The 14,243-nt window shown below is 48.8% G+C and overlaps 3 protein-coding genes across 3 annotated transcripts; 1 reads left to right on the top strand and 2 right to left on the bottom strand.

Moving 5' to 3' along the window:
* Positions 1-5,545: 5,545 nt before the first annotated feature.
* Positions 5,546-5,758, bottom strand: CLUP02_11548 (uncharacterized protein; the record flags this gene model as incomplete). Its single annotated transcript, XM_049290516.1, has 1 exon — positions 5,546-5,758. The coding sequence occupies one exon, from the start codon at positions 5,756-5,758 to the stop codon at positions 5,546-5,548; it is 213 nt and encodes a 70-aa protein (XP_049147661.1).
* Positions 5,759-7,140: 1,382 nt separating this feature from the next.
* On the top strand, positions 7,141-10,457 carry CLUP02_11547 (OPT oligopeptide transporter; the record flags this gene model as incomplete). The annotated part of the gene is made up of 11 exons (XM_049290515.1): positions 7,141-7,329; positions 7,382-7,437; positions 7,501-7,579; positions 7,634-7,715; positions 7,777-7,985; positions 8,036-8,366; positions 8,422-8,758; positions 8,838-8,862; positions 8,922-9,333; positions 9,411-9,666; positions 9,728-10,457. The coding sequence occupies 11 exons, from the start codon at positions 7,141-7,143 to the stop codon at positions 10,455-10,457; spliced, it is 2,706 nt and encodes a 901-aa protein (XP_049147660.1).
* A 294-nt stretch (positions 10,458-10,751) lies between these two features.
* On the bottom strand, positions 10,752-11,582 carry CLUP02_11546 (uncharacterized protein; the record flags this gene model as incomplete). The annotated part of the gene is made up of 4 exons (XM_049290514.1): positions 10,752-10,859; positions 10,962-11,013; positions 11,064-11,103; positions 11,168-11,582. The coding sequence occupies 4 exons, from the start codon at positions 11,580-11,582 to the stop codon at positions 10,752-10,754; spliced, it is 615 nt and encodes a 204-aa protein (XP_049147659.1).
* Positions 11,583-14,243: the final 2,661 nt, after the last annotated feature.

Below are 14,243 nucleotides of genomic sequence, written 5' to 3'. Positions count from 1 at the left end.
CAACTCTCCCAATTGATGAGTGTGTCTCACCAGTCAGAGAACGAATTCAGCAGATCTGAATCAAAAGGTCATTTATTTCTACTGAAGAATTCTGTGCGACAAAATACTTTTGAGATCTAGCTTAGTTGGCCGGGACCCTGACCTTGATGACGATCTGCGGGACGAACTGGGCCGAGCGACAGATGTGTGTGGTGTGTGTGCGCTCCTCCACCATATCCGTGGTCGTGATCCAGGTGTGCAGTCTAATGGAAGGGGGATCCTATATTCAATCCACCCAAATCTCAAAGTCCATGTTCCCGGTGACACCGGAAAATCTATGGTCACTGTCTCGCGGGTGTGTGTATTCAAACACTTCTCTGTGACACAAGAAACTCAGCCACATCCCTTCGCGACAGTCACGAGATCTGGCGTGCGCAGCCTCAATTATCGACATGGGCTACTTGACGACATCTCCAGGGGCATCTAACACCCGGCGCTGGTAAAAGATGAGGGTTTTACAAGGACAAAGATCTCAACACCGTAGCCACCGCTGAAACGTGAATGAAGAAAGGGCTGGGACAGACTAACATGAATGGCATTTCTCATAGCTGTGGGAGCACAGCAGTTGGGAACACGCGGCGCGTGCAACGGACGGAATGTTTTCAAGCTTAATCGCAGTTAGGTCTCGCAGCATTCAAGAAGCGCCTTCAGCTTGTCGGAATATTATGTGAGTAACCTCACTCATCATTGGAAGGGTGAGTACCGGCTGAAGAAGTACTTCAGGTTCGTGACGAGCTTTCCGAATTGCAGTGTTTGGTCAATCAATGACAGGATGTAAACCCTCATGACACATACACCACTTTCATCGGTCGTATGCTCTTGATCTGCCCCCGAGTACTATGGGCCCATCATCATTTCTCAACATCCTTTGCGAGTGCGAATACCATGTGCCTCGTCAGTGTTATACGAAACGGCCTCCTCGGCGACATTCTGGCCATCCTTCTCTTCAGCTGATCCGAACCTCTTCTCTCTAGATGTGACAGAGCATGTATCAATTGATACTTGACCAGATAATCGTCACTCCAACTGGATGATGAATGTCCTGGACACCTGTTTGCTTCCCCATGTCTACTGTGCTCTGCTAATACTACACCCATCGGAAATTATTCCGTCTCTGAATATACAATGCAGCAAGGAGGGCGGCAGGGCTGTCAGGTCGATTACTGGTAAAGACTGAGACAGCGGGTTTCAGAGACGAGAATGATAGGACAAAGTCCGGGCCTTCAAGGTACGATGAGACTACATCTCATTACGGAAACCCGCCCAGGTGGGCGGGACCGGCAAGAACACCTTGCGTTATTGTGGTCCTCAGCTTCTGTTCAGACAAGCATTTCGGCATTTCACAGCCAGACCTGCGTGCAGAGACTGAGTAAGATAAGCCCGAAGTCTGCCGCTCGGTGCCACATGGTCGAGCCCACGTCGGGTTCGAAGCCTTCCATCCCAATTCTCTCTTGGAAGCCGACAGCGCTGTGATGGTGATGTCCCCCCAAGGGATCCATCTGTGCCATGAACATATAGCGTGGCTTCGGGCCTTTCGGCCTTCCAAGGATTCGTCTCTCGCCGGAAATCCAGCCGGAGACAGCAGTCAGTCTTTCACCCATCAAGTATATATTATTCCTGCGAGACCTCCTCATCGGCCCATCGGCATGAGGCACAGCCGCGATCTTGACTCCATCATGCGGCAGACCTTGAAAGGTTGAGTATATCAGCCACTCAAATATATCTCGTCGTCTGAAGCTGAGAGCCAGCATTCGTAATGTGACGTTGTTACTTTCGTGGCCCAAGCCGAGGAAGCGAAGTGCTGCGCTGCTGTAGCTCTCTTACTACTTCGTCAATGACGGCCAGTGCAGGTCTAAAGAGGGCTCTGGGGGGACCTGCCAACGTCATGATGTCGACCGGTGATTGATCTTTCTTTGTTGACGGGATTCCCGATGGACAGTTGCAGAGATGCGTCTCAATTGGAAACGGTAGTGCTTGCTAATGCTTTCGAAGGAACTTCAATAGTTATCGTCGACCGGTAGAACTTTCAACGTTTCGGTTGAATGACTCTTATGGCTCTCGAAGGGTACTACCTCACAGCCGTTCTCACGTTCTGTCTACTTCTTAGCAAGAGAAGAATGAATCAGACGAGACGAGAGGGAGGACGTGGCTCAATGGGGTCTTCATCCTTCTATTTAGATATGGGAAGCCAGCATGACGACAATTACATGAGAGGTTGCTCTCACCAAGAGCCCTCTGCGCATATTTCCACGTAAAGCTGGTCAGCAACAGCGAGTTGTTAACATGAGACCGCGATCAAATGTCGTCAGATAGGGTTTCACATGTTGTTATTATTCTTTCAAGTTGAAGGTAAGTGTGACCTTTTGGTACTTTTTGGAGACCTGCTCGACAAACTCTCATTTCCATATGGCTAAGCAATATCATCCGTAAAGTGAAATCGTAGACGATGACCTCATGATCCTTGACATAAGTTGAGAATAGAGTGGCAGATAGCAGAGGAAGATTCGGAGGAGTGAACGACAGTATTAGAACAATAATATCTGACTATTGAGTGAGGTGCTGGTCAATAAGCCGTAACACAAGACTGATTTCCACGTCAGTGAGAACGGCTTGGAGCGGTGAACCACCGGTACAGCTGGTAGGACCCTTATATTGGAAAGAATCATCAATGATCGGAAGATTTTGGCACCAAAGTAAGACGATAGAAGACAGCGTGGCGCTAGAATTGATGACATTGCCATTCGGCCATAGAATTCAAGTGACTGGAACGAGAGTAGATGTGAGGCGAGAGAATGAGAAATCATGCTCAACTCGGCACGTCTGATATCATATCCCGCCCTGTGTGCTGCTAAGCCAAGCCCTTCTATGATAAGGAACAAAAGGAAGATGTCTCTGATTCTTGACGACGAACGCCAGCGATATTCCGACATTGCGGATCTCCGAGAGCAACCGTACGACGCGCATGCAATGACAGTGGCATTCACACATCTGCTGGAGTAACCGACTGATTCTACTACTTCTTGGCTTAGAAGGGGATTGAGCTGCGAGCTGCAGCATGGATATCTGTGTGAAAGGCGGCGGCGAAGACAAACTTGCCACAGCCTCGGCGCATGAAGCAGAACATCGTGTTAGTCGGTTGGGCTGCGTCGAAAATCATCGGGTTGCTTTGGTTTTGACAATCTTGAGTTTTGCCCCCCGTGTTCTCGGTTAAGTTCCTCTAGAACCGGTCCAGTTACCGTACTTGACTTTCCACCCCTTCACCTACTTGTTTGGGTCTGAATACACTCTTATCATCGGTAACCCGAGCCGATCCAAGAGTGGCACAGTATGTCAGGGTCGAGGAAGGCAAGAGACTGGGGGGGTTCGGAGGGACGTGGATGTCATGTGCGTCTGTCTCTGCAATGCCACAATGGTACCAACCAGCCGGGTCTACTTTCCTGGATTCACCTTCTTTTGCTGGTACATTTCTAGAGGAGACAGTGACAGTCTCTTGACGGGCTCGCAGAACTCGCCGTGCAGCTCTGATGCCATAGCGCCTGGTCAAAGGCAAGCAGCATGTGTCGTTTATCGAGCTCTCGTATACCACAAACTCGTTGCAGTGATACATGAGCAAGGGACCACACAGCTGGTGGCAACGACTTCGTCGCATCTGTCGTTTCAACCAATGAGGAGTTCATCATCCGTGGAGACTTTGCTGGCTGGTGTAAGCATCAGCTTGGGGGCGCCATTCAAATGGCCGAGTGTTGCAAAGCGTTTCGAGCCGACGGTATCCTGTTATCATCTATACATGTTAGTAGATTTTGACTATGGCACCACCAGACTGCATTGACACCGTACAGCTGTACGATACCGAGGTCCAAAGAGAAGAGTGTTGGTTGAGAAAATTGAACGCAGACCGCTGCACCTGCGGCGCAGCTGAATGTCTGCGTGATGTGGCCTCTGGACTTGAATCCCACGACTGCTAGAACAGGAAGTCTGCCCCGTCTCTCGTGTAGGTAGGTCGTTCGGATTGGCCAGTTCGCAACACGATTTGATGGTGGAAATCGGCGAGACTACTCAAACGACGACCTTCTGTGTAGACGCAACTGCAGCCAATACCATCATTGCCGTTTCGTCTCGCGTAACGATTTGATTGAAGATCGATGTGGCAATATTGAAAAAGGTATCAAGACGCCACCATCCACAGTATGTCGGCTGATACAGCTCTGTCCTTTTGCATCTCGAATGGACTATTCGGATGTTCCTGCCTGCAGAAGAAGAGGTGGTCCACACGAAATTTGTGATGATGGTGGGCAAATGCTAATTCGACAGTCCGCATCGTGAGAATTGGCTCCGTCTGGCGCGGGTCAAGAAGCGTCCTTTCGTAATCTACAAGGTATCTGCTTCAGAACCCAAGAGCATTCGTCCTCAACCGGCACGCAAGGACGCGGGATGTGGGGCGACACTCTCGAAGTTGGCGCTCACAGTCCGACAAAGTCGACGCCAGGATTGGACTGCATGGAGCTACCTGAGGTAGGAAGCTCGTGGAACAGCAGGAGGGGGCCACTGAGATCAGCTGCAGCAACCGTACCGCAAATTCGTTGCCATCGGCGGTTGGGTCGTACTATGGCAATTGTGAACCGGGATACGACGACTCCAACAAAGAGAAACCCGCTCAGTCTGGAGCATCAGGGGTCTTGATTGCTTGGCGAGAGATTGCGATAAGCCCGGGGTGATTGACGAATAATACAACAGCCGCGGTCGACGTCAGCTGAACTCGCCTCTCTCCTCAAATTCTTCCAGAAAACCTTCCTTTTTCTGCGAAGAAGCTAAGAAACGCCACTTGCAGCAGGGCAAGACGGGAGACGTCAGCTATCCGAGATGTTGATGGATGTAACTGCGAGGCGCAAGTTGGTGCCTGTTCCCGTTGGTGCTGATGGTGTTTGACTTTGAAGTGGGTGGGAAGAGGGATCGTGTGCACCGCTCGTGAGTCGTGAGGGGTATCGCGCAGAGGAGAGTTTCTGGCGAAGAGGAGAATGATAGCAGAACGTGCCAAGGAGCCAAGGACGAAGAAAATGGCTGATAGCGAGAGTGGACGAGGATTAATCGCCGACGGTGGCTTTGTTCCAAGCAAATTCCAAGAGAAACCAAGGAAAGCCAAGAGAGTGGTGGTGCCGTTCTTATATAAAGCGGGTGTTATCCTCCTGCCTGAACGGGACGTTGAAGGTACGGCTGGACAACTTGCGCGCAACGAGATGATTCGACTGGCCCCGAGCGAGATCTGGGCACTGCCGACAAGGAGTCTCGAGGAGTGGGAGAGACAGGGTGTGAAGCAGGGGTCCAGCAACGGCCGCTAGAAGAAAAACCACCGAGAACGAGACCCTTTTGCGGCTTGCCTTCCATGAAGACGGCATTGGCCTGTCATACAATGTTTCTTCCCCGCTCTTCACAGTCATTGCGATGCGAGGAAGGCCTCCCTAGATAAAGTAAGCTCGTGAGTGACTGGCAAAAGTTCCCGACATGGCGCCTAATTGAGGATTGCGAGGAGGATCGTATCATTAGCGTCGTCGGCGGATAAGTCTCGCATCGAGACGGAATCCCGACAAGTTGGTCGTGTTATCGCAAGCAGTGAATTTGGACGGAGAAGAGCAGTGTGAATATACGCGGTAGGTAGAGATGGATGCAGCTGGGAAAAGGCGACGGCTGTCACCAATCGGTACGTAGACTGCACCAGCCACATATGAACACTACGCCACAAAAAAGAGCCGGATCGGTTCGTAGGTGATCCGTGCTAGCGCCAAATTAACCTTAATTTCCCCCACACAGCCACACGTGACAATGCTCAGTGCCCATTTTGGGGGCTGCTTTTCGTCCCTTTTCCCTCTTCTTTCTCTATTGTGCTGTGAGTGCTCTCTTCCATTTCCTCCTAACCTACGGATATCGTTCCGGCTTATATGATTGTCCAAGAACGACAAAAGTACCCGTCGGCCTTTTGAAAGGCTGGGCAGAACTGCATTTAGCTTATTTCAAGCATGCACCCTTTCGAGCTAACCACTTCTCTGCGTCTTGTGGCTGAATCCCTGCTCCATTTGAACATTGGGCTCCTTCCCGTCTCTCATATTTTGAACCTTGACACGCTCCTCTGGGAAACATCAGACTTGCCAAGGCCTCCCTATCTACAATGTTCAACATAAGGGGCAATTGGAGCGCGGTCAGGAAAGATAGCGCGACCGACTGGGCGTCTAAGTCAACCTACTCCTCTGCCTCTGCCAGGCAGACTGGGCCCATTAGAATGGACTCATTCTTTGCTATGATGACGGCATAGCAGGTTCTTACTCAACATCACCGTGACCTGTCGTCAGAGACCCTCGATTTCTCATGTTGATGCCGGAGGCTGATCACGACAAATGCAGTCTTTGGTACTCCTGCTTGCTGCAAGTCTCTGAAAAGAATCTATAATCGAACAACAAATCCCGCCCAAGTCACACTGAACACACTTTCACTCTCTGGTCACAAAGTACGAGAGCATGGTTAGACCCGTTACCTTCCCCGTGTGCACAGAACGTGGCAAGCAACAAGCGCGTACCACCAGCCTTGTCGTTAACCTACCAATTTTGACCCTCCCCCACGTATCCGACAGTACTGTGCAAGGATATCGTCCAAGACCCTGCTTCTTCTGTGACCACCCTTCCCTGTCCCTCTGTTCCATCAGAGGAACCAATGGTTGGGCTGTCGTCTGGCAACCCAAATGCTTCCCCTGCCTCCTGGTCTGGTGGCACCGCGCGCCGAGACTTTGTGGTCGCCGTCTTCGCAACTGGAAGCCAGTGGTCTGGCGGTACGGACCAATCCTCGTTCTCTTGCATATCTGCTATCCACCCCATCTCATCGGTTCTCTGCCTGACCGAGAAGGTCGATCCTTTCGACCAGACAGCCAAGATGTTGCCCAGCCGGCCTAGACTGGGACTGCCTCCGAAAATCATCTTGGATACCTTGCCACCTGCCGACCTGTTCGCATCATTCAGATGTGGCAGCCCATCATGTGTGAGGTACCCGGTTGGCATCTGGGCGCCGACCATGTGGTACCGCTGATAAGCGACCTGGCCGTCTTCAGTCTTCTCGAAAATGTTTATTTATCGCTGCGTCCCACGCTGCCGGGTTTGGTCTTGTGTCGTGGCCTCTTGCTCTACACCCAGGTCCAACTTCACAACCGCCCAAAGCGTGATGGCGAACGACGAGAAGAACGACTCGCCGGTCTCTCCCATTGACATTGGGAGGGACCAGGGCGTCTTGACTGACGAGAAACTTGCTGCTGTAAGTTCTAATAGCAAGAAACAGTGCGGATTTAGTTAACCAACTTATGAAGGGCGCACATACCGAGGAGCTCCACCGTCTCAATTCCGAGGAAGAAGCCTTTGAATCGTGAGTTTCCCAACAAACGCCTTGATCATCCCCATAACTAGCTAGAGCTGACGAATTCTCAAGGCACCTCAATGTCACAGAAGACGATCTAATTGAGGCCAAGGCCGTTGCTGCCACCCTCTCCTTGGAGGGAGTGCGCAAGGTATGTCTAGATACGACCTAAATAGCACCAAGAAGTCGTTGACACAGGACACAGATGATGGAGACTGTCCTGAGAATCCATAACCGAGACCCGAACTTTCCTCACAGTGTTCTCATGAAAATCCACGAGTTCCTTGGTGAGTAAAGCACGCGCAACGATGGCGACTTTCGGCGCCAGTGAGACTGACACAGCGGCAGACAACCAGGACGTCTTCGAGAGACCCGAGAAGCACGAGCAACTGATTTGGGAGATGAAGCTCGAGGCTGCTTTGATCACAAATAACAGCCCCTACGCCGAGGTGCGAGCCGTCGTTGACAACAAGGACGACCCTTCCCTTCCGTGTGGAACGATCCGAGCGTGGACCATTGGCGTCTTCTTCTCGGTCTTCCTGGCCTTCATCAACCAGGTAAGTTGCCGCTCCGCCAGTCCGCACCACAGTGCTAACGACAGAAACAGCTATTCAGTATCCGTCAGCCCCTCATCAGCATCGAATCCAACGTTGCCCAACTTCTCGCATTCCCCCTCGGTAAGGCATGGGAGAAGTTCATGCCGAACACTATCTTCAGCGTCTTCGGTTACAAGATCCCCCTCAACCCAGGCCGATTCAATAAGAAGGAGCACATGCTTATTGCCATTATGGCCAACACTGCCAAGAGTCTGCCGTACACCCAGTACATCGTGTGGACTCAAGTTTTGCCCCAGTACTTTAACCAGCCGTACGCGAAGAGCTTTGCCTACCAGATCCTGATTGCGCTCTCTACAAACTTCATTGGCTACGGTCTCGCTGGTGAGTGATGCAACGGCGTAATTTTGAGGGAAATTTCATGCTAACAGCAGAGCAGGCCTCACCCGTCGGTTCATCGTATACCCTTCGTACTGCGTGTGGCCAGCGTCTCTCGTCACCATCGCCCTCAACTCGGCGCTCCACAACGAAAACAATATTGCGGTCCCGGGACCATTCAAGAGACTGTACTCGATGACTCGATACAAGTTCTTCCTGTGGTCCTTTGCCGCAATGTTTGTGTACTTCTGGTTCCCCAATTACATCTTTGAAGTCCTCACCTTCTTCAGCTGGATGACTTGGATCTCGCCCGACAACCACAACTTGGAGATTTTGACAGGTTTCCGCAATGGCTTGGGAATGTTCAACCCCTGGCCTACCTTTGACTGGAACGTCATGTGAGTGGACTCTTCTCGGCTCACCATGCACTACTCGTATCCAAATGAACTTCTCGCTGACTTGATTCCCTCGGTATAGGCTTTTCGATAGTGTCGATCCCTTGGTAAGTGCTATTTGGTCCTCTCATGACGTCTTATTCCGGGCTTCGCTGATGTTAAATAGATGGTCCCTGCCTTTTCCACTTTCAACCGTACCCTCGGCATGTGGCTGCTTGGATTCGTGATTATGGGTCTCTACTACACGAACGCGTGGAACACCGCTTACCTCCCAATCAACTCAAACCGTGTCTTTGACCATTTCGGAAACCTCTATAACGTCTCGCGCGCTCTCGATGACCGCGGCATGTATGACCACGAGAAGTACATGAACTACTCAGCTGCCTACCTCGCAGCCGCCAACACCTTGGTCTATGGCGCGTTCTTTGCCCTATACGCTGCTGCTGTCACCCACGTTGCGATTTTCCACCGCTACGAGATTGTGATGGGCTTCAAGAACATGTGGGCGAGCATTCGCCGCCAGAAGAAGACCGTTGCCGAAGGCGAGGACTCTGGCGAGTACAAGGATGTCCACAACCGTCTCATGGCTGCATATCCCGAAGGCAAGTTGCTTCCCACAGCAACTAAATGCGGCAAACACTGATTATTTCTCTAGTTTCCGAGTGGTGGTACCTTGGCACGCTCATCGTCGCTGCGGGCTTCGGTTTTGCGGGTGTTGCGGCGTGGCCTACCTACACCACGCCAGGCGTTGTTCCCTACGGTATCTTCTTAGCTGTTATCTTCGTCATTCCTATCGGAATCATCAAGGCCATGACAGGTATTGAGGTTACCCTCAATGTTCTGGCTGAGTTCATCGGTGGTATGTGGGTCCAGGGCAATGCTCTGGCCATGAACTTCTTCAAGTCTTTCGGGTAAGTCCTAAAAGTCTCTCAATCCTTTTGATTACGCCTGATTCTAATAGCGTTTGATTAGTTACGTGACATGCGCCCATGCCGTCCACTTCGCCAACGACTTAAAGGTGGCTCACTACCTTAAGATCCCTCCCCGTCAGACCTTTGCCTGCCAGATGGTCGCCACTCTCATCTCCACGTTCGTCTGCACCGGTGTGATGAACTTCCAAATCAACATCCCCAACGTCTGCACTCCCGATGCGCCCATGCGTTTCTTCTGCCCAGGTCCCAACACCTTCTTCACCGCTGCCGTGCTCTGGGGTACCATTGGGCCCATCAAAGTCTTCGGTCACCAGGGACAGTACAACTACCTCCTGCTCGGATTCCCCTTGGGCATCATTCTGCCGGTCCTGTTCTACTACCTCATCAAGTTCTACCCCAAGAACCGCTACCTCCGCCAGTTCCACCCTGTTGCTCTCTTCTACGGAGGCATCAACTGGGCTCCGTACAGCTTCTCCTACGCCTGGCCCGCCGTCCCCATCGCCTGGCTGTCCTGGATCTACGTCCGAACCCGTTACTTGGCCTTCTGGTCCAAGTATAACTTTGTCCTGTCGGCCTCTTTCTCCGCCGGCATTGCACTTTCGGGCATTCTCATGCTCTTCACTGTGCAGTGGCTCGGCGCGGAAGTCAACTGGTGGGGCACCTCTCAGATCGGCGCCGGCTGCGAGGGTTCCGCATGTACTCTCAAGTCCCTGGCCGAGGGCGAACGCTTCTACCCTTGGTGGAACCCCTCCCAGGTTCCCGCCCCCTGAGCTGCTTCATCGCTGCTTGTCCCACTGAGCGTTTACTGCTTCTGTTGGGCACGCAATGATGTGAACCGCGGCGGGTCTTCCGTTAGATCAATCCTTTGATTCACATACATTCGTTGATTAACGTCTAATCATGACTAAGATAGATATGAGAGAGAAAGAGATGGATGAGGCTGCGGGCTGATATGTAGCGTTGAGCTGGCTTTTCTTGATAGCCCCTTATGTTGAGCGCAGAGGATCGCCCCTCTAGAATAACATAATGTTACCAATTATGGTCGCAATACCTAGGCTCGTCTCTCACGCCGGTGCATTGAGCACAACTGACTGAATATCGCAAGTGACTGTGTCGCCGCTCACACTTGCACTCGTGCCGGTGATGGTATAGTTGGTCGCGGAGTTGTAATTCTGCGGCAAGCTGGTGCACCAACTTGAATCTGAACTGCCAGTGGAGGTCTGAAGGTTGTCAATTGGGTTCCCTGATTGACGCTGGGATATAGTTGGACATACAATTACAACGTTGTCGAATGCTAGTGGACCAAAGTCCCATGAGACGTCGTACCTAAAGAACATTAGTCGACAATCCGTTGTTTGACATCGGGTGAAGCTCACAATTCAATGGCAAAGAGCACTTGATTGAAAGATTTATCGGCTGGAGTAGGCACCTCAAGTCAGTATTACTACACGGCATCCCCCATCATCCAATGGTGGCTTACCCAAGTCGAAGTCATTGGTAACAACCTGGCCACCAGTTTGCCTCGTCACAGTGCTGGTCCACGCCGAATTGTCCGATTTCAGGATGTTCTGGAACGAAATCGTCTCCCCGCCGTACGTGTTGAAACCTCCGCCCCAAGGGAGACTCGGGTTGGAGCAGCACCACCCGGAGCCGAGCCACCATGTTCCGCTACGGCCGTCGAGTACGTTTTGGTATACGCCGCTGTTATCGGTCGGTTGCAAGCCTGGCCAGAGGTAGTAAACGCCGGCGCGCGGTAGTGACGGGATCACCATCTCGCCCGAGAGAGAGGTGAACTTCTGACCTGAAGCGGGGTAGTAACGGAGGAAATACCAGGTCACCGCCGATACTGGATTGGCCAGAAAGAGTAGAGGGAGGACGAAAATTGCGCGATGCATTTTGGCGGTGTATTGATGTTGGGTTAGATCTCTCAAGCCGAGGATGAAAGCCGCAATGTCCTCTACCCACTGAGACGAGACGAAGTGATGTATCCAGATGGTACTTACCTAGGCCTTTTATGCCCAAAGATTACGAACTTATCTTGACATCTTCTGCAACCAGTCTCACAGAAAATCGGGACGGTGCCATGGGCGGTTGCAACGGTCGTGCCCCATAATCCATTTCAGGAAGTTGAACAAATCTCGACCAGGATCAGCTACTCTTCATCCATCTGAAGTCACCCTACTTTATCAGTGATGTTCGGACGGAATCTGCTCCGCCAGTTCATTGATACCAGGATGCAACGTGTGAATGCATCCTGACCCAAATTCAGAACCTCGTCTGCCTTCTGCCGTGCGGCAGTTGTCAACTCCCCTGCATCTCGCGATAAGAAGGCTGCCTGGGATAAATCCCCAGGCGGGCTTTCATTGGGACGCTTAAGACTTGACGATGACAAGGGTCCATCTTTGGAACGGGATGGAATAAAGCTTAGATTTATTTAGGTAGGAGATAGTGTTTAACGAACCAGTCGTGTCTCATTTACACCGTATGCCCAAACTATTGGTATCCCTATTACAAAGTAGTTAGTTCGAACCGTAGTTAACGAAGAGATTAATTAAACTATATAAATATCTGCGTAGTAGGTATAAAAAGGAGGTTCTAACTATAGGTTAGGCTAGCTACGATAATCGTAAATAAGGCCCCTAATTAGCCCCTACGTAGTCGGCTATATACTACGGTCGAATTAGACTTCTAATCTAATACTAATTTTCTCTTTTTTTTATTAATTTAACCGCTACGGTTAGAGGTATAATTCGACCTCGGGCCCGTTTACTAAGTTATCTCTTTTTCTTCCTTTTCTCTACTCTTTTTATATAACTTATCCCTCTATTCGTATAATAACTTTTCCGCTACTTACGAATTACTCTAATCCCTTATTTAGTACTACTTTTATAAAGGCGTTTACGAGGTTATTTTTATTATTAATCTAACGGATCTCGAGTATCTCGCGCCTTTCGTACGATTACCTAAGGGCTATAATATCGATTATAAGCCTCTTTTCCTTCGTCGTTCTTAATTTAACGAGGTATTTATATAGCGAGTAGGAATCGGTATAAATAACCGTTAGAATAGGTAAAAGGCTAATTTAATTAGTAATCTTCCTTAGCGTCGTTAAAATCGTATAAAAAAGGTTAATGCCGTTAACTATATTATAAACCTCTAACGCTAGTATATTTCTCATTACTCGCTTACTTTTAATTAATAAGTAATAGATTATATTACCGTATATAATAAATTCGCTCTTACTTATACTCTTATTAACTAGGATAATAATATACCCTAATTACGAAATAAAGTCGTTATTATTTATAAATAACTTATTAATAAAGACGTAGAGCTTACTAATTATAAGGTCGATTAGGTAATAAACGAGACCTCGATCGAGATTCGTTTATTACTACTTAAGCCGCTTATTAAGTACCTCGACGTCTTATTTAGTTAGATCTATAGCCGATATTACCCTAGCGTAGTTAAAAGTCGCCTTAGGCTAATAAATACTTATAATATATACCCCTCGCGCGAGCTTAGCTTTATATTACTTTTTAACGTCGGTTATATTTAAATCGACGAGGTTAATCTTCTCGCCCTACTTCTTTTACTAAAAGACGACGGTTTCCCCTTTAATTATAAGAATCTTATTATTAAATACTAAGGGGGTATTTATTATAAGGACCTCTTTTAGCTTTGCTACGAAGCCCGCTTTTTAAAGCTCCTTATCCTCTTTTTTTATAAAATTAATATCGGATAGGCCTAATATATCGTTAGTTTATATTCCGATAATCCTAAATTAGTCGCCTTTATACTCTACGACTAATAGGTATAGGTTATACGTAGAGGTAACTATTAATAGTTAATTAATATAAAAATCGTAATAAGTAGCCTACTAATAAGTACCCGATTTTGCGAGCCTATATAGTAGCTTAAGCACTTTAATAATCGTACTTTCTAAGTACTTACTAGCTATTTCCTTCGGTAAATAGGCTAGGATTTTCTTTATAAGCCCTATAGCCGATTAGGTATAGGCCTAGGTAATATTACGGCTCCAAATCTCGTATCCCTTCTTTTATAACAATGCTATTAGTACTATTATTAATCGTTAGCTATAGCGCTATATAGTGGGCGATTATATAAGTAGCGTCGCCTTTTCGACGTCGCTATACCCCTAAATTACGTATCTAGACTTCTCGTACGGCTAGGGTATTCCTTTCCCTTTAATCTCACGAACTATTCGTAATTTAAATATATAGAGGTTTATATATTTTTCTAAGTCGTATAAGATAAATCGATAGACCCCTCGATTGCGAAAAGTATCTACTTCGATAAGATCTAATCCCTTATACGGCTTTTTAGTAATTATAATTACGCCTTCCTTATATAGTTTAATTACTAGCTCGAAATCGGCTTTCTCTTTTACTATATAAAAGGTATTAATTACCTCGTCGCTAATAATAAATTGCTATATTAGGGCTTGCCGTCGTAGTCTTCTATAACGTCTTACTAATAGTATTAGTACCCTTTTAGCAATTTCCTCTTCCTCGTTATTTATTAATACTACTATA

Source organism: Colletotrichum lupini, chromosome 6 (genome assembly GCF_023278565.1).
Source record: "Colletotrichum lupini chromosome 6, complete sequence".
Taxonomy (NCBI): Eukaryota; Fungi; Ascomycota; class Sordariomycetes; order Glomerellales; family Glomerellaceae; genus Colletotrichum; species Colletotrichum lupini.
Note: the sequence above shows the minus strand (reverse complement) of the source record. Positions and strands in the feature narration are given on the sequence as shown.